This window comes from Psittacula echo, assembly GCF_963264785.1.
Source record: "Psittacula echo genome assembly, chromosome: 2".
Taxonomy (NCBI): Eukaryota; Metazoa; Chordata; class Aves; order Psittaciformes; family Psittacidae; genus Psittacula; species Psittacula echo.
This window is the reverse complement of record NC_137737.1, coordinates 83,476,253-83,497,271: the sequence shown is the minus strand read 5'-3', so window position 1 is coordinate 83,497,271 and position 21,019 is coordinate 83,476,253. Positions and strand designations below refer to the sequence as shown.

At 35.5% G+C, this 21,019-nt stretch overlaps 1 protein-coding gene across 1 annotated transcript in view; it reads right to left on the bottom strand.

Annotated features, from left to right (window-relative positions):
• Positions 1–280: 280 nt before the first annotated feature.
• DNAH5 (dynein axonemal heavy chain 5) overlaps positions 281–21,019 on the bottom strand; it is a gene marked incomplete at both ends in the record, with an annotated part of 118,037 nt that continues 97,298 nt past the window's right edge. The window contains 14 exons of the mRNA XM_080639444.1: positions 281–432; positions 921–1,152; positions 3,044–3,196; positions 4,567–4,779; positions 7,376–7,591; positions 8,219–8,422; positions 9,231–9,436; positions 10,111–10,330; positions 11,826–12,071; positions 13,645–13,794; positions 14,564–14,685; positions 15,099–15,289; positions 15,745–15,859; positions 16,826–17,069. Coding sequence (XP_080495570.1) covers positions 281–432; positions 921–1,152; positions 3,044–3,196; positions 4,567–4,779; positions 7,376–7,591; positions 8,219–8,422; positions 9,231–9,436; positions 10,111–10,330; positions 11,826–12,071; positions 13,645–13,794; positions 14,564–14,685; positions 15,099–15,289; positions 15,745–15,859; positions 16,826–17,069 — 2,664 coding nt within the window. The remainder of the gene's footprint in view (positions 433–920; positions 1,153–3,043; positions 3,197–4,566; positions 4,780–7,375; positions 7,592–8,218; positions 8,423–9,230; positions 9,437–10,110; positions 10,331–11,825; positions 12,072–13,644; positions 13,795–14,563; positions 14,686–15,098; positions 15,290–15,744; positions 15,860–16,825; positions 17,070–21,019) is intronic.

Sequence of the window (21,019 nt, the reverse complement as noted above, 5' to 3'; positions counted from 1 at the left end):
AAGCACACAATAGTGAGATGGGAACACTAAATATTTGTCATTATTTTTGAAGACATCAAAGGTAACACTTGAATCTTATTCACCAAACTTTATATCACTCTAAGATTTAGCATTCATAAGCCTATTGCAGGGGTTTATTGAGAACAGTTTTCTAAAAATACTATAATGGAATCTATGCCTTAGAAAATACATTTTTAGAAGTGATCCGTTGTCCAGCTAACTACATATTGATGTTTATACTTAAAAACAGAAAAGAACCCTTAGAAAAATTTTTTTTACATTACTTGACATCACACAAAAGCGCTACCCCACGCAGTACCCAGTGCTCTGGAGGCTGAAGGGTTTTTAGATCCACAGCAGCAATGTAATTCATATCTGTTCTAATGGTCTTTTTGTAGACTGGACATGAATAAAGACGTGGATCTTTTGAAGCTAAAAAGACAGAAGAGACATAAAAACCAATGAAATTAGGTTGAAAAACCAGAGCCTTAATGGACTGGGCATAACACAAATGTAAATTTGAACTAATTCTCTGATACAGATTACAGAGTTTAAGTGTATAAATGTTGATCTTCTCACATATTGTCAATGGAAGACTGAATGCAAACGTGTTTTTTTCAGAGGTGGCTGAGAACAGCTCATCTGTAATGGGTTTAAAAGGTTGTTAACACCATTAAGATCAGAATGTAGAAACCTTTCTAAATATTAGGTGGGAAAAAAATGCCTATTATTAAGAAAGGCTGAAAACTTATTTTACATGGAAGACTTATAAGTCTCCCCGATTGAAAAAGATTCAGTATGTATACAATGAACAGCAACAGCCTCACAAATCCCTAAAGCCCAAAAGTCTTCCATGCAGTTGAATAAAAAGTTGTATTAGATTCTATCAAAATAATACCCTTTACAATACAGTTACTTACTGTTATTCTCTGCATATATCCTTATAACTGGCATCATCTCAAACAGCACCTTGGGCTTCGATTCAGTCAGTCTCATGTTTCTTCTGTCCCAACCAGCTCCTTCCAAATACAGCCCATACACATAGACACCTTCTGAAGGAGGACTTGTGATATCATCCTTCATCCATTTAGTGACCTCATTGCACAGCACTACACTGTCAAGAGCCCATCCTTTGTTAGCCCTTGTTATTTCCTGACCAAAATGAATGAAAGTATGGAGGTTACATTTTTACATGATCCATTTTCCCCAGCATTTAATAGAAAAAAAAAAAAAAAAAAAAAAACCAAAACACACACAAAAAAAAAAAAAAACACCAAAACAAAAAAAAAAAAACTTCCTATGATATCCATGTTTACAACAGTTTGACTTCTGTCTAAGCTTTTGATGGCATGGTATTACAAGAAGACTTTCAGTACTTTATCAACTATATTTTATTTTCAATCTTTCTATTATATGCAATATCTTAGGAACATACCAAGTAACACAAACTCTGAATGTCAATGGTAGCTGGCTTTTGCAAATACAAAAATTTCAGGTTTCATGAGATAAGAAAACATTAACTGCATGTGCTAAGTAAAACAGTTCCAGTGACAAAACCAAAATGTTTGATTTGCTGCATATTTTCTGGGGTTACGTTCCTCTTTTTGTACTTATACTTTCATTAACTGTATCCTTAACAACCAGTAAGAGCTCACTCAGCTCCAAAGCTACATATAGAGACTGCAAAATCCTCAGAGAACACCTGAAGATAAAGATGCTTAAGATTCAACATATACTTCAAACTTAGTCAGTTAGTGCACTGAACAACACCCATTTATCTTGCCCAATCCCTTGCTGTCCTATGTCATTAAGTTATGCCAGACCTGAGAGTTATCGCAGTCTTGTAAATGTTTTCCAAGGTCTTTATTTGAAGTAATTTGAATTAATATTTTTCCCCTTCTGCACTTAATTAGGTGCTCTAAAAGAACAGGAGGGCTACAGTTCAACAATTATTCTGGTTTTTCATCCTTCTCATTTCTATTTATTCCACCACATATCAAAATCCCAGAAAGTCACTTTGGTTTTACTTGGAACATTACTCTGTTATGTATCCACATTATTTTTTCAGGGAACCGGAAAAGTTCTTCAAATTCCAACTGTTTCAGATCCTACTGCTAAACCATTTCTACCAGCTTAGGTCCAAAAGAAAATCCCAGTTTACTGCTAACTTGAAAGATCTCGTTATGCTATTCAAAGGCTATATGCCTGCAATTTTAGTAGAAGTTGGTCACCAATTAGAACTTCAGTTTGATAAAGATTATACCACCTAGACCTCAGAACAAGAGAGATTTTTCTTCTCTACAAATCTTCATTCTCTCCTTGAAGTCAGCTTTCTCTGGGGTCCCTCCTGAATATTGTTTCCCAATTTTACACATTCCAGAGAATTGTGTCCAATGTCCCTCTATGCCAACCAGCATAAGCATTTATTGTCTCGTTTAAATTAAAAACTATCTCACTTATCAAATGCAACTAGCGTGCTGAGCAGCCAACACAATCACCAATTCGACAGAGACATACATTAACAAATACATCAAACTTTATACTTAGCACTTATTAATAAAGGAAACTCTTTCCCATTTCATGGAGAGAGACTCAACCAGCTACTGAACTGCGGAAATGTAATTTAAGACTAATTCTAAATAGCTGTTCTGGCAAGTCTCCAGCCAGATAAATATTGAACACAGAACAAAAGGGAGAGAAAAAAGGAAAATAAATTCATGAGCTTCAGCTCTTCTCAGGAATATCTCAATGGTAACATTAGACGTTACTTCTCCAGTCCAGTCTATCTTAATAATGTTGTAAGGTAGCTCTTAATACACGAAGCTTGGTCAAAGTAGGAAATATATTTTAACATATTGGTCATTGATATACGGAAAAATGTATGGATATTTCACTCAGGAAATACTAGACAATTATGCAGTCATGATCTTCCCTGCTGACATGAGGGACCCATGTGTATAACTCAGCCTTTATCACAATATTTATTTTTGATTTTTAAAGTATATCAAAGAATAAGTAGAGTGAGACTTGAAATACAATTTACCTGTCTCATTGCAGTTAAAAATCCTTGAGGATTAAAAAACCCCGCCATCCAGAAGCAGTTTGGTCGGCTTTCAAAAATCCACCTGTAAAACTGGTGGTTTCTTTCTAGAAGCTCAGTAAACCAGAAACCAAGAGTACTGGAAGCCCAAGATGCCTAAAAATAGTAAACAGGTTATTCATTTTTTAGTTTTATTCGAAAGTTTAAAAACATCAAATTCATCTCAAGAAAAGGTTATTCGTCACATGGTAGTGAACATCAATCTTAACAAAGCATATTTAAAGTTAATTTTTCATATCTTAACTTTTAACCAGATAAACGTTGCATCCCACTGAAACCTGAAACAACTTCTTGCTTTGTTCAAATTCATGCCTACCATTCCATTTAGACATGCTTAATGCTTCGTGTGGTAATTGTCCATTTAATGATGTTTTTGCAAAATTAGATAACTGTGTAAACTAAGAAGAAATATATACGTCTTTCTAAAGCTAAGGTCAATGCATCAAGATAACAGGCTTTCTGCCAAAACTATTCTTCTTTTTCTGGAAAAATCAGGTAAGGAAAATTGAGCTTAGACTATGTGAAAATTTATGACTATTTTTCTCTTTGAATAGTTGTATCACACGTGCTGTGAAGCATCGGCTTTGGTCTAGGTTTTTGTACCATTTTATTTTGTCAATAAAAACAAAACAAGCAAATGCCAAAAAAGCTCCCAGTTTTTCTTTTCATCAGTTGATCTAGTTGTTCCTGAATGCAATTTCCATGAGGAGAGGCTGAGAGAGCTGAAGGAGAGAAGGCTCAGAGGAGATATTATTAATATTTGTACCTCTTATGTGGAGAATTGAAGAGATTAAGCCAGACCCTTTTCAGTGATAGGAGAAGAAACAATGGACACAAGATGAAATGTGCTAATTTAATTTAAAGTTAAGTTTTTTTGGTTGGTTGGTTGCTTGCTTGCTTGCTTGCTTGGTAGTCATTTGGGGGGTTTTGTTTGGATTTTTTTACTGTGAGGGTGTCCAACACTGGAACAGGTTTCCCAGAGAGGTCGTGGATTCTTGATTTTAAAGAATCCTGGCAAATCTGGTCTGAGTGATCCTGCTTTCAGAAATGGGGTTAAACTACATTATCTTCAGAGGTCCCTTCCAGCTTCTACTGCTTTCTGATTCTATGACTACAAGTCATAATCTCAAAGAACAGCAACAATGTAGTTCACCAATATGGGTGCTATTTTTTAAAATCCATCACACATTTTAAATTATTCTCTACTCTCTAACTTTTTTATCCTGTCAACATGCAACAAGCTGTCAAAATGGGAAATACCTGCATCTCCCACATTCATTTCCATTTTTATAAATGAAAGAGGGCTTGTTTTGACTGTGTTTACTTTAGCCCAAAATCTATTCCAGCAGTTGCACAGTCCTGGTTAACACTTGTGTTTGAGAAAAGTATTTACTGTGTGCCAAGTAGTTTAATCTAGCTCAACAGATTTGTCTTGTAAGGAAAAAATAATAGTGATGTACACCTACTTTTTTCCAGCTAGCAGGAACCCTTCCATCATACATGCAATCTAAAGCATCCCTCAGATTTTCACTCATAACAATTGTCCCATCAATTGCAAGTTTTAGATCATTCAGAGTGCTTCTCACTAAGGTAATAACTCTTTGCATTTGTTCAATCTCTTGTCGCAAAAATATGTTCATAGGCTGAAATGGTCCCATGTTCTTTAGTTTCTCTTTTACCTGTAGGTAAAAAAAACAAAGATCCTTCAGCAGAAGTAAAAGACAAAGGTGGCTTTATGCCAAGGCTAGGCCCCAGTACAATTTATAAGATATAATACTTTTATATAGGAAGTTAAATGGTCAGTTTGGCATCTTCCTTGAATACTCTGCAAGACAGATTTTTTCCAAGAGAGATTTATGATGCTGAGACTGGCTATGATTTTAGTCTAGCTCACAATTTAGACTGTATGTCTTTCTATGAGCTGACATTGTTTAAAGAGCATGTAGGCTATACCCCATTTCAAGGATTTCAGCTTTAATTCGAACAGATAGTTCCCAAGGTTCACTTTGCACAAACAAATTAAGAGCAATTGCTCCAGCCATTTTGCCTCAGCACAGTAGTGCTATTTATCAGCAATGCCTAAGACTATCACAGTTCCAGGCAGTCTTGTTTTCTAATAAAACTTGCTCATATATTTTTAATTAAAAATGTAAAGTTAGCAAATTAACAACTGTATGGACATAACCAGAATTTTTGAGGTCAATATGGTCCTTTGGGAAATAAGTGAAAATATTATGTAACAGATATTGAATCCTATGCAGGGTAACAACCTTATTATTATTACTAATTATTACTAAGAACTTAGTAATATGCATAACATATATTTATCAGTATTTTGCTAAACAAATAGAATTTAAATAGTTATCACCATGTGAAAAATTTAGTGCTCCCCATTCGCTTTTATTAATATAAGCTGAATTTCAATTTGTCATTTCTAATCAGAGCTAATCTGCCCAAAAAGAGCTCTTGTAAACTTAACAGAGCTAAGTGCTCCTACACAGTGACACTGTATAATATATCTTTATTAAGCCACATATCTATTCCTGGAGATGTCAAGTAGAATTTTAGGAGTTGAACTAACAGCTACCAGGAGATTTAGCCCATCACTGAAGCAGTACTCTTCTGAGAAACTCAGCAAATTGCAGTCTTTGCAGACACCTGGTTAAGCCTTTTGGAAGGTCATAAAGCTCAGGCTTCTAGAAAGACAGTAGGTCAGAAACTTCATCAAGTGCAAACTTTTGGAAGACTGCTAGATGGTCAGTATTCCCAGTTCAGATAGATTAAATGACCTATTCAGATAAAATTTATCATTATTATTCCATTTGAGTGAAGGAAATTTGCATAATACAAAACAGGGTACTGAAAACATAAAACAGATGTAAAACACTGAGAGTCCATACTCATGAGCATACCACGCATAAAGGAAACTTACTACTCTGTAAAAACAGTAAAGAGAGTGCTTAATTGTACAAGTCTCCTTTCTCCTTCTCATAGCTCAGCATCCTGACAGAAGAAATTTGGCATTTATAAGCCACCTAACCCTTGTATAAAGGTCCTCATGGTAACTTCCATTAAAGTCTAAGTGAAGTGGCAGAAGACTAAGCACAAAAGATTTAATTCTCCTCAAGAAGGAGAAGGCAGGCAAATTATCTAATTTATAATACATCTTACTGCTTAGATGAGCAGACTACTCTGAGAATCTGTTAAAATAAAAACATGGGTGTGAACCTTTTCCTTAATGACTCATTAGGGCCATTCACATCCATTTCCTAACAAAAGTGTTGTAAATGCTTTATTAGTGACATATCTAATCTTACTTACTTTCAAGCTTTTACAAATATAATGAAACACAACAGTTCAACATCTCCTGATACAGAAAATATAGAAACCTTAACTAATTCACTAGCATTTTCTTCTTGCTTATTTGAAACTCATAACCAGCCTCACCTGGGAAGAATTATAATGTCAGCATCCTGAAAATTCTGGAGCTCTAAAGGGCAATTAAGAACTATGGAAAGACCCAGAAACAACACAAATTGTCCAAACACCCAAACTGTGGTCTCCAGAATGAGGTTACAGAATACAATCAACTGGAGTGTCCATGTATCTAGTCATTAGTAAATGTATTCTAACTGTAAGAAAACCCCCTCACCTTGAGAGACATTCTATCTTCAACACAACCAGAAGGCAAGTTGCTCTTTCAGACAAGAGATCACTGCAAGGCAGCAGGCGTCCATTACAAATATAATTACATAGACTGTTAAGTGTTAATACGGATCCTGAGACACTAACACTAGGCTTCAGTCAATGAAACCTATCACTTGATAAGCTTTTTGACATTCGCTTCACTGACAAAGAAAGCAGCCTAAAAATATCTTCAGCATATAACCTGAATCCCAAAGTAATGCATATGTTAAAGCTGTAATACATTTAGAAACTCAAATACACTTGCAAAACGACCTCAGTTCTCTACTGTGTCAACAACCTTAGTTAAAAGATGGTGATGCTATCTCCCCCATAGTGCAAATGACAACTTAAGCAGTAAGTGGTTTAAGATTTTGAAAAAGCTCTTACAGAAGCACTTGAATGCACACTTAGTGACTTCATCATAAATGTTAAGAGTCTGGTCAGACTTCTTTAAAATGTGTTTTTGAAGAATTGACAGTATGAATGGATTCATACACGCTTTTAGAAAAATAATAGTTACTTTTTTTTTTTTTAATCCACACTAAGCAAGATGGAGCAAATGTTTTTGACAGAATTTCATTAACTCACTTCAAATGGTACATAATCAGCTGGAAGCTTTTCTAGCATATCATCAGCCAGTCTGGCGACAACTGCCTCTCGGGTTTCTCCTCCTCCACCAGTGCTGTCTTTAGGCTGAATGCTGAGGATGATGTCCAATACATCCTTGGAAAGTTTAGTTTGGTAAGTGATATCTGCATTGGGGTGCAAACCAAACACCTCTGGTGTGTCATAAGTAGGAAGGCTCTACACAGCAAAATATAAAAAGAGCACAACCGGAGATAGACTTATAAGCTAATTATTAAAAAACAAACAAAAATATTCCACACAAACCCCAGAGAAACAAAAACCAAACAACACAAAGCCAACCAACACGCACACAAAACACATTGTAAAGTAAGAGACTAGATCTCTTCAAACAGTCTTAAGGCAAATAACTTGCTGTAATCCATTTGTCATATCACAGCCCAAATCACATCAAGATGAACAACAAATTCAATTTTAATCTCTGTACATTATTTTAACAGTCATCTTTTACTTTCATATATTTACATCTTTTATTTCTGTGAGGTTGTCCCCAATGTCTAGAGTCCATTCTTTGCCCTCTTTAATAACTATATGCCTTCAAGTATGTCCCTCAAGCAAATCATATGATAAAGGAAAGATTCCTGTCATGGCAATGATAACATTGATGACAACAATAAGGTGTGACTAATAGAGACATAGACTATTAGAAAGCAATAAAAAGTTTGTGAATAAATGCCAAAACACAGTCAGAAGAAAAGTCAAAATACAAAGGCTCAGGAACTTGTAAGATTCAAATGAATTGTTGGGGGGGCAGGGGGTTGTGTTGAAAAGCTTTCATTTACCAACCTGTATGTACTGAAGGTATTGATCCACCGTAGTGCATTTAGGTATGTTGTATCCTTTGTAGAAGCTGAATTCCAGACTGAATATGTTTTCATTGAACCAAACCTTTACAAAGGTATTCATGAGTCTTTTGTCATAGTCATCTGTCACACGACCACCATACTGAATCTCACCTATCATGTAACAAACAGTACTCCAGGAGATCCCCTAAAAGCAACCAGAAAGCACTGACTATAGCTAATCTTCTTCTCACCCACTTACATCCCTGTTAGTAAGAACAGCTTTCATACCAAGTCCTGCATCTCTGTTCCTTTTGGAAGAAAATTATTTTCTTACTACTCTTTTTTTCCTATAACCCTCAATACCCAAAACACCTTCAAGGATTTCTCAAAATAGAATTCATTGACAATTAATACAGAAGGCTATTCTGGCATTTGGGCAAGAGTGATACAGCTACATTCCAATCACACTTTCAACTTCACTTAAAATGCCAATCACAAAGTGATCTTCCACAGACCCCTATATGACAACTAACCATATGACAGTGAGAAATATAAGAGGAACTCTTATGCAATCATTTAAAGCCACTTTCTATTTCTTTATGCTGCCAAGATCGGTTGGAGGAGACAATTCTTAATCTTTTTACTCAGATTTAAACAAAAGAATATTTTAAATACAGTGGTCCATTTTAAACTATTTGACTGAATTAGCATTGGAAAGAAGGTCTCTATTTCTAAGATTTATACTTCTGATGTTTTCAGGGGAGATGTGTGGGAGGGATTTTTTTAAATGTACAAATTAACATGGAAATTTAACATGCACTGGATTAAAAGTCTAATTTAAGCCTGTTCTTTTACAGACATATATAGTTCAAATGTTAAATGCTTGTGGAAAGAAACAAAAGACTAATTTAAAATCTTGGTTCTGTTTTGGTTATTTTTAACCATGTATATACATTCCACTACTAGAAAGATTCATCACCCTAATCTACCTTCACCACAAAAACATTAATTACCTTTTTGGCATCCGTGCTATCCAGGTGGTTTTGAATGAATTGCACTGTAGCATTGAAATCAGCTTGATTAAACTCATACGGTATATTCCAACCCAGAGATCCAAACTTGCGTCTTTCTTGAACAGTGGAGTGTAGAAAGGCTACTGCATACAACATTGGCTTCCATTGTACCATGTCACTGACATCTAGTAAGTCCTGGCTGACATCTATTGATATTGTAAGTGGACTTTATAAGAAACACAATAAAAGTACTTTTCAAAACTACTTCAAATCAGTGCTAAAACATCACTGTTAAAGATACTCAGTTGGCTCTGTACTTCTCCCAAAAGTAAATTATTATCCTACAAAGTGTTCTAGGCTGAAGAATATTTATAGCATGTTATTAAATCTCTCAAATTAAAAGAGGAAACTTTAAAGGAAAAAAACCAAAACCAAAAAACATTCAGTGATAGATGAATTCACATTAAATTGTTTTTTGCAGTATTACAAAATAAAACCTTTATTTTATACAATGCAAAGATCACTTAACAGCCAACAAAGATTAATATGTTGCTTTTCTGCCAAAAGACAAAAGAAGATTAAAAATGTAAACACTTTGAACTGAGATATGATAAGGCAACACTTCAGAAAAGAAAAAGCATTTCCTGTTTTACTGTCCAATTAGCTCTGGCAAAAGAACTTCATCAGATCTTCTCTTCCTTTTAATTTTCAAAATTTCTAACTCAAATCAAGGATCAAGAGGTGTCCTGGCACTATTGTGATCAGTTCCTCATACTAGTTTACATCTACTACCGCTGGCTACAATGTGACCACACACTAACACCAAAGAGTCCAAATATGAGCAAAATTAAATTTAAATCATTACCACTCCAGCACTTACCACTGTATGTTCTCTTTAGACCAGCTCTGAGTCCTTGTGGTGGTTCATTGGTAAATTTAATAGACATTTGAAGAAGGGTGATGGGGAACTGTTTATGAATGTCAGTTGTCATCCACAGTCGAAAGCTTTCATTGACAGTCTCAGTCTCTATCACTGTGTCCATCAGCTCATCCAAAAAGTCTAGTCCAAGGTGGCAGTTTTGTAGAAGTGCCCAACCTCCCTAGTTTAAAAGAGCAGTCAACACCTTTTACAAAAAAGCCCACCTAAAAATCACTCTTTGTTTATGCTGTAGGTTAGGAACAAAGCAGACCCATCCAATATATAGTGAAATATAACATGTTTAAGTGCTTATCAGAGCTGTTAAAAGAGGAAATAATCCACAGTCAATTTTGGACCACTAGCTCACTAAATCAAAACCAAGGCCTTAGTTATCTGATTTCATGTACATTTCATGTACAAACAGGGACCAGTATCCATAGTAAAGGACACATGCAAATTAAAAAAATATTTTTTCTCCAAAGAAAGCTTATGTGAGCTAAGATGTGGGCTGTTCCTTCTGGAGGCATTGTTAGCTTGTTTGGTTTTATCATCTAAACAAGTGTTCTTCACTTATCCCACTTGGTCTTCTCAAGTAGTCCCTACCTTTGTCATTTCAGTACATTCAAAATGTGTCTGGACATGATTATAGTGCTGATAAACACATAAATCTTGACTTACATAAGGAAGCTCAGAAGTAGCTCCATACAGCAGGCTGCTAAACCTTGTTCCTCACAAGGGTCACAAGCTCGAAAAATAACCAAATATGTACCAACCAAGTATGTAATAATTAATGTATTGCTATTGATCAATAGATACCAGACTTACTCATATGAATTATCATACATAGACATCTCTCATATCTCTTCGTTAAGAGGGTATGAGAGACAGTGAGGGAAAGTACTGCATTTCTCTTAACAAAAGGAGCTTTTCTTCCCTGTCTTTTGAATTACTTCTCATCTAATCTGCTAATTAGCTCTCACTGCGAAGTTGTCAAATGAGAATCTGAAGCACAAGCAGAGGAAAATTGGTTATACAGACAGGAAAGAAGCTCATAACATGGGAGTGCAAGTTTAAACTGTTCACATGAGCAGGCATAGCAGTACTACCACCTGATGGGCAAAGCTAAATTAGGATATCTCAACTTTTATCCTCATACAGGAAATTTTATTCTTTAATCCTTGCATGTTTCACCTGTAAAATGCTTGTGCTATCAGATTGTCTATCTCAATTTAAAATCCAGACTAGAGAAATTCAACGTATTTTGCTATACAACCTTGTTTTTCTCAAGGTTATGTAACTATAATTAGATATTTGTAATTAATCTTCTTTAACAAAATATGTTTCGATTACTAAAAATACAAAACTAAAAAAATGCTATGAAATACTTGCTGAAGAATATATGCTATCCACGCAATCCAAGCAATTCAGCTATTTTCATCAGTCAACAAGCTAGAACAAAAATTGCATTTTATATGAAAAACATTATTTTCTGCACAATATGAAGATGCTTGTTATAGCCAATTAAATGACTGAAAAGACAGTTCTATTGCTGAGGACATTTGCTTACACAAATAAATACAGCATTAATTACCCAACAAACCTATATTTCATGACAGGAATTTCATTTCTAAGTGTTTAATACAGACACAGGAAAACATCCAGATTTTTTTCCTTACATGAGCCACTGTCTGCTGTAGAAGTTTACGAGCATGAATGTCTTGCCCCTGGCCCATGGAAACATAACGTGTCTCTATCTTCAGTCTTTTTCCCAAGGCAATAATTGAGTCCGTAGGATCAGAACCCATGGAAAGAAAGCATATGAGAGGAGTACGTGGATCTGACTCTTCCCATGTTTTCTCCAAGTCCAAGATGACTCCCTCTGCATATTTCTCCCCCATAGTGTCAATAATATATTTTCTTGCCTATATTTAAAAGGATAAATTTAGCCTGTGATGTAATAATTTAATGCTGTTTTCTTCCCAGTGTAAATACAACCAATAAATAAACTGACAGCTACTATAAATTTATATCAGAAATATAAATATGCAATGAATTTATTTTCACATGTTAATATATCATACTGAAAGTGTTATTTTGAACCTTATAAGACCAGTTAAAACTTCAAAAATAATTAGTCTATTAAATACATCTGTGTGCACGTTTATATATAATACCTGTATTTACAGTATAATAAAAATAATAACCTTACTAAACCTTTTGAAAAGATTTAATGATTTAAAGATTGTATCTCCACTAGGCAGCAAAACTTCTAACCTTAAAAATCTAGCTTTCCTTTCCAAATACTTAAGAAAAAAGGGAGGAAAGCATGGAAAATATGCTTCCAGGATCTTTCCAACCTTCATGCTTAAACAAACAATGAATTGAGAGTAGTAATGATGAAAATAACTGCTGCTAAGTAGAAGATTGAGAGGAACATATAGAAGCCATCTCTGTCATTCTCTATGTATTTCAAAAATTGTTATTGCTCCTGAGAATCAACTGAGAAATAGAAAAGGCTCTTTCAAACAGTGTGAGATTTTTATCTTGCACATTTTCCCTCTACATTGCTTTTGTCTTAGACCAATCTTCCCATTAATAACTCTGGATTACTTCTCAGAGATAGAAGATATTTAGCAGTTGGTGTTTGATAAAATACCAGTTTTCATAAAACCATCATAAGATAGAAGTGTATCTTGCCCCCATTAACAGAACTGAGGAACTAATTTTGTATGTTGCATTTCAAACACGTAGCACACATCTGAGAAATTCATCATAGAGTACCGTTTAACTTTCTATTGACTACAGTTACACTGATAATTGCCAAGACTTTCTCTAAATCTAGTCACAATATCTAAAGGTTTGCCTCCATAAAATTAATACCACGTTTTTAGTGATGCATGCTGACTTCAGTAAATTTCCAACCATTGCTCTGAAATCATCAGAAATTGCATAATTCATACTTTTTTTACTGGAGAAGAACAAGAAGATTAAAAATAGGCTTCTAGAAGATGATTTTTCCTAAAAGTGGATCTAACCATTTAATAAACTTTAATTTTATGTTTCTGTCCTTTCTAAATAGATAGCCTTAAACTAAACATTTTGAACAGACCTTAATACAGATTTTTTAAAAATATTTTACTTCAGCCTAACAGGAAAACACTTCTACAATTTGAGTATTATCAGCAAGGACAGTAAAAAGTAACTTCTGACCTGATAAAGCAGAACTGAATAAACACGTACATTTCCAGATGAAATTCTATCTCTCCATAAAATCACTAGCTGATATTTGTTCAATATATTGGGATACTTTTGCTAACACTTCTTTTAAAACTAATACATAAATTGTCTGAGAAGGATTTCAGAAAATGTAATGTAAAGGTCCATTACAAAAAGGAGTTAAGGAGTAAAGCATTAAATAATAAAGTACTGAACTGCAATCCTGTATCTATTATTCTAATGACAATTTAATAGACTATGTTGGCTACATATATTTACCTGAGCTATAGTCCTGTCAGGACACCAAGATCTGATAAGAAGAAGATGTCTGAAGCAGTCCAGAGATTCACCATAGCCACTAGGAACCAGTTCTTCTTCAGGATTCTCACTATCAAACCAGATTTTCCACTGTTTCTCTGCTCTGGAAATCTACAGTTATACCAACAAATGAGTAAATCTCATTAAACAGATAAGTCACCCAAAAAAAAAAAAAAAAACAAAACCAAGTTTTCATATTTTAAGTACAAAACTGTAGAATGCAACAATGCCTTTAAATATTCATATTCTGAAAAAAATTAGCTACTACTCAGTATTTTCCATTAATGATATAATGGCACAGCAAGCAATGCTCAGCCATAGCTTTGAGAACACTAGGTATCCATTTACTCCCCAGATGACTGTACAGAAAGTATTCTTCACATATACCAATTGCTATTTACTTAATCCATTAACTACCGTATACTTAAGTCTCTATTAAGACTATTCATGCAAGTGTTGAATTTACTGAACACACTTTCCCTAACTCTTACTCCACATAAACAGATAAATATTGGAACAAGCATCATAAAACATAGTGTAAGAAAGCACAGCAGGGATGGAAGACAGTCTAACAATTGGAAGAAGGTTCAAGTTGCATTATGTGAACTGAATAATAGCAAGCTATATCCCAATTTAAAAAATATTATATTACTATGGGGTGTGAAATGTTGCACTTTCTTCTTATTTTCAGAGGGGAGGAAGGGAGGTGTTAAATTTTTTTGTCAATACAGGTAGCTAAGAAGTTGGGGCTACAGCTGTGGGTATCTGCTGTCAGTTTCATTCTGTTCTGTAAAATAAAGCGGTTTCCCACTACATGCCTTGACCATTACTAGACAATCGCTGTCAAACAAGAGATTCATTTCAAAAAGCTTTTACTTACTTGATCAAGAATATCTGAAAATTGTTTAAGCTTACTAAGCTCCACCAAGTTCAGCCAAGTCATATCCAGAATCCATTTAGCTGGCTTAGGAGGACAGGCTTTCAGGTCTAGGGAAGCACCACCTGCATGAAATTAAATATCTTGGTAACATAATATAAGTTACTCTAAGCCTTCAAGTGAAGATACACAGTGCTTGCATGCAGTTAAGACTAAAGCCATGAACTTGTCACTTTTAGCTGAGTCTAATATTCTTTTTAACTGTTAACATCAATTTTATGTTCCTATTTTCTTACTTGTCCTCCTGCAGTTACCAAATAAACACTACTCAAAGCTGTATTTGTTAATATTAAGTTCACTGCTACAAATCAGAACTGCTATACAATGTTGCCGGTCACCAGAACAGAATAATAAACATGTATTCTTTCAATTGACTGGCTTCTCATCTGCGAAAGGAAGCAGCAAGTGGCTAGGAGATAAAACTGCAGCTCACAAAATAATACATATCCTCTACTTAAAATTGCTCTGTAGTTCCAACCTTTAATAAGTGTCAGAAATTCTTCATGTTTCACTCTGTTTCTTTGTATATCAATCTTCAATGTAAGTAGTAATGTGAAAAGAAACTTGTGCTCTTCATAAAGTCCTCGGGCAGCGTATTTGAACACTTCATATGTCATATGTTCAATAATATTAGTAATCCTCTTGCTAGTTATAGGGCTTTTTGTAGACCTGTTGGAAGAAATGCCTGCAGTTGAATGTCACTATACATAGGTTTCATTAAAAAGAATATTATGTAAAAGACAAAAAAACATAATTTAGAACATTCAAAACATGAGAAAGTAGTAGATCTCAAACCCAGAACACCAGATAGCAAGCTAGCAACAGCTTTCACATTGAAGGAGCAACAAAAACAAATACCTTTCTAATCAAGGCTTCTGCATAGCTGAAAAATCAGAACAGTAAGTTTTTTAACTATCTAATTCTGAAGGACTGTAGGTACATTTAAAGTTTCTTTGCCTTGATAACTAACAGACAAAGGCTTATAGGCATTTAAACTGACAACTCCTGTCAAGATTGTAACAAGTAACATGCTTCTTTCTGACATTAGAAACAAACCTTTGTCATACTACAACTACCTCCAGGACTGGGTAAATACAAATTCTACTTATTGTTAGCTAAATTACCTGGCTAGGGAGTGGTCAAAAAGCACCAAAAACTGCCGAAGTGAAGTCTGGTACATCACATTGACCATGCTCATCTCAGTAATAAGGAAGTACAAGATGCTACCTCGAGTTGCAACTGAAGGACAGGAAACAAGACTGTTCAAAGTAGAAATGCAGAGCAGAAAAACCTCAACTCTTTATAAGTACAGTGAGTTTAATGTTAACTGAAGATCCTTGAGTTGCTCCATTCTTTACCAGCCAGAAAAATAATTAAAACATTTATTAATCCTCATTCATATATCAGAAAGAAAAAATCTTTTCCATAATTAATGCATACTATGTAAAGCCCAGATTGCAAATATGAACACACCAGGAGAGCATCTGAATGGTATACTGCAACATTCACATCATCAGTAGAACATATAAAAAGTACGATGGTTTGAAGTACTGTTTGAGTATCCAAAAAAATTTCTCTTTATAGACTTTTACAGGAGTCATAGAAAATCCAAATGAACTATATCGATTTAACTTACCCAGTACTGATTTAATTTACTTTCAACAATCATTTAGCTTTAAATACAAAGGTTTTACAAAGTCTGCAATGATTTTTGGTATGCTAACTGTACCATTTTACACATTTTGTAAAATGCAGGTGTAACATTTTATTCCAGAAAGAATTTTTTCTTCTTCAATTTTTTCATGTTTTCACTTGTCAGTAAAAAGCCACAAGACTAGTGAAATGAGGTGACTATAATAATTTAAGGATCTATGATAGAATAAACAAATCATGCATCCAAACAGATACAAAAAGCATTTACAATTATACTGACACCTGAAAGAATGTCAACGTGCGAGCAATGGGAAGGTCTAGGGAGACAATAGAAAATCCCATTTTATAAATTCTGCATGAAGCATAATATTGACTATTTTCTCCACTGTAGCTCAGTATGCCATTTGCTAGATACATTTTACTTACAGAAACACAAATCCTTCCCACCTATTACAGTCTTTCTGATCACATCTTACTATTTCTCCTGCTCTAAGTATTGCTGTTTTAACTGTATGCTCCAGTCATTTGACTTTCATTACTACCTTCACTCACCAGGCCTGTACTCTTCCCGAGCTGAGTTGATCTGTACTTCAGTTTCAGCAGAAATCTGCAGTTTTTGTGTTACTTCCTCAGCAGTCTTCTTAGTGTTACTCAATACAACTATTAGACTCTCATCATCTGCCAGAGAACCCTTAGTGCTTGTAAGCTGAAACAAGAGATTATCTTCTAGGTCTTTAATCCTCTTTTTGTTCATAGTCACATCTTCTATAAGATCTGTTCTTTCTTTCTCTAATTCCTGTTGGAATACATGGTAATATTTGGGAAACAGAAGCGTAATTGAAAATAAAAACAAAATAAAGCAAGGTATTTAGTTTTAAAAGTACTTATCCTACTAAAACAGTGTAGAGTCTTCAGGAAAAGAATTCCTGTGGTATTTCTAATGGGTATTTCTGAACCTGCTACATAAGTATCATGCTCTAACAGAATTAGTTCAGAATAGTGATTGCTTTTCTTCTTTCTGTTTCAGAGAAAGAAGAATGCAAGCACCTTCCCAGACACAGGATTTTATTTCACTCCATCTCATTTATTTCACATCCTCATTTATGCACTCTTTTCCAATCATCATAGTGAAAAATATAGTCTCAATAACAATGAGCATCCAGAGTCACCGAATCAAGCACCAAATATTTCAAGAAATACACCTAAAGATACTCCTCCATCAAACAGGGATAACTTCAGTCTCCCACCGAAATGCTTCATTGTCTAAGAAAGGAAAGGAAGTAGAACTCACACTGAGTTGCTTCACTAGAAGTGTTTAAGTGGGTACTTTTAGTAATACAAACTGGGTGGTTTATATATCTACTTTGTTTTCCAGTGGTCATATATGAAAGGTGAATACCTGTTAACAGCTTTTTGGAGATTAAAGGCCTTTCAGTTCATTCTTATGCTACTCTTCAAATTAAACTTTAAAACTCATTGCGAATAAATCCCTCAGATATACAACTACTCTGTTAATACAGAATGTTTTTATACAGTGAAGGAAAAAAGCAAGAAAGAGGGAGAGGATGGGTTAAGAGCCTTTCATAAGACAATATGCCTCTAATGAATCAACAGTAAGTGAGCCAGTTGGTAGAAATATTAGCTATGCCTACAGAAGTACTCCACTGTTTACAAAGGGCTGGTAGATAGTTTTAACTAAGCTGGAAGCTGCATGTTCACTCCACCTTTGCCAGTTCCACTTCGGCAGTGCAGACAGGCTGTTACTGTTTCAAAGAAACAGGGACAATGCTAAGAAATATATGATCTCTCATGCAGCACTAGAGGCATTAAGAACCTCAGACCTTAGCAAGGCTCAAGGAAAGGTTTTACTCCGCTGTTCAAGCTGCCTTTGTTTATACAGATTTGCAACATTGTTACAACTTTTGCACTTATTTTGTTTTCTCACATTATGAACTAGTGGTTTTCTCACTCCCACATACTGCTAACGTTCCTAAGTATTTCAAACATTTAATACTTGTAAAGAAAGTCCTTTTATCTTAGAAAGGAAATTTTAAAAAATCATCTTCATCTCGTTATCAGGTTTAGGTTCTTATCACTATACAAAAGGCATATTGAAATATCATCATCAGGTAGAAAAGACTTATTGGGACTGTTGTCATAGAATAATGCAAATGTCATATAACTTTGAATATGTGCATACAGGTTCAAATGATTCTGAAAAAAAAAAAAATTATGAAAAAAAGACCAGTAAACTACAGTTAACTCCATCTCAATCAACTGATGCCTAATGGAAATAAAGAAAAGCAGTTAGCAATTATGAAGCAACACAACAATTATGCAAGCTTGACAAAGCAGAAACAATTTTCAAAAGTATAGCATTAAAAGAATGTTAGCATACAATTAAATATAATAACTACCATCTTGAGAAATCTTTCTGAGACAAATTAAATTTCATGTTTTGCTAACTTCAGTTTAAGAGGTTAAACATGTTTTAGAGTTCAATGTATTTAAAAAACAGAAAGCTAAGTTTTCCTCACAAGAAGATCCTGAGAAACAAGCTGAAACAGAATAACTAAATTAAAGCAAGTGAAATATCTTGAGATGAAAACTTCAGTCAAAAATGCATCTATTTAGCTTTTAAAATACTTTTGCAGATCAGGACGAGTACACAGTTGGAATTTTTCTGCACAAATTCAAAAATCTCCAGCCATAACATCAAGAAAAAAAAAAAAAAAAAAAAAAAAAAATTGGAACCAAAACTAACCCAAGTTGCAATACACATAAATTCAAGAAATTTGCACCAAACAGGCTACTTCAAATCCAGCTTCATGGAATTCCTTTCACAAGCTGATTTCATTTTACAGGCTGCACCGAAGAATGCTTGATCTTGTTAATAATATTCATAAAATGTATAGAATTATAGAATCATAGAATAGTTAGGGTTGGAAAGGACCTTCAGATCATCGAGTTCCAAACCCCCTGCCATGGGCAGGGACACCTCACACTAAACTATGTCACCCAAGGCCTCATCCAACCTGGCCTTGAACACCACCAAGGATGGAGCATTCACAACCTCCCTGGGCAACCCATTCCAGTGCCTCACCACCATCACAGTAAAGAATTTCTTCCTTATATCCAATCTAAACTTCCCCTACTTAAGTATGAGCCTGTTACCCCTCGTCCTGTCACTACAGTCCATAATGAAGACTCCCTCTCCAGCATCCTTATAAGCCCCCTCCAGATACTGGAAGGCTGCTATGAGGTCTCCACACACCCTTCTCTTCTCCAGGCTGAACAGCCCCAACTTTCCCAGCCTATCTTCATACGGGAGGTGCTCCAGTCCCCTGATCATCCTCGTGGCCCTCCTCTGGACTTGTTCCAACAGTTCCATGTCCTTTTTATGTTGAGGACACCAGAACTGCACACAATACTCCAAGGGAGGTCTCAGGAGAGCAGAGTAGAGGGGCAGGATCACCTCCTTCGACCTCCTGGTCACGCTCCTTTTGATGCAGCCCAGGATACGGTTGGCTTTCTGGGCTGCGAGCACACACTGAAGCCGGCTCATGTTCATTTTCTCATCAACCAACACCCCCAAGTCCTTCTCCACAGGGCTGCTCTGAATCTCTTCTCTGCCCAACCTGTAGCTGTGCCGGGGATTGCTCCGACCCAGGTGTAGGACCTTGCACTTGGCATGGTTAAACTTCATCAGGTTGGCATCAGCCCACCTCACAAGCATGTCGAGGTCCCTCTGGATGGCATCCCTTCCCTCCAGCATATCAACTGAACCACACAGCTTGGTGTCATTGGCAAACTTGCTGAGGGCGCATGCCATCCCACTGTCCATGTCACCAACAAAGATGTTGAACAAGACTGGTCCCAACACCGATCCCTGAGGGACACCACTCATTACCGGTCTCCAGCTGGACAATGAGCCATTGACCACAACTCTTTATGTGCGGCCATCCAGCCAGTTCTTTATCCACCAAGTGGTCCATGTATCAAATTGATGTCTCTCCAATTTAGAGATAAGGATGTCGTGTAGGACAGTGTTGAACGTCCAGGTAGATGATGTCAGCTGCTCTACCCCTGTCCATCAGTTTCACAGCCTGACCATAGAAGGCCACCAATTTGCTCAGGCAGGATTTCCCCTTAGTGAAGCCTTGCTGCGTGTCACCAAGCACCTTGCTGTTTTTCATGTGCCTTAGCATGCCTTCCAGAAGAATCTGTTCCAAGATTTTGCCAGGCACAGAGGTGAGACTGACTGGTCTGTAATTCCCCGGGTCAACCATTTTCTCTTCTTGAAAATGGGGGTTATATTTCCCTTTTTCCAGTCATCGGAAGCTTCACCTGACTGCTGTGTTTTTTCAGATGTGATGGACGATGTCCTGGTTTCAGCTGGGATAGAGTCATTTTTCTTCTTATTTGCAACATAACTGTTATGACTCTATCCCAAATTTATTCACAAGTGCAAGAGTTTGCATCAACTGTTTCTTACAAAACTTGAGCCTTTTTCCACCACAAACCTTGAAATATGAATGTGAAATTCAAAAAGCCATAAAGAGTTCTTTTATAACTCCATTACTAACCTGACATACCTGTTTCTACAACACTAAATAAGCAATTTTATTGTTAAATTACACAATATTGAATGCATCAAAACAATCATATCATTAAAACAGTCTAAGTTATACTATATTCAGACATAAATCAAGTCCCTTAAATCAAATTATTCCAAGACACACTGTA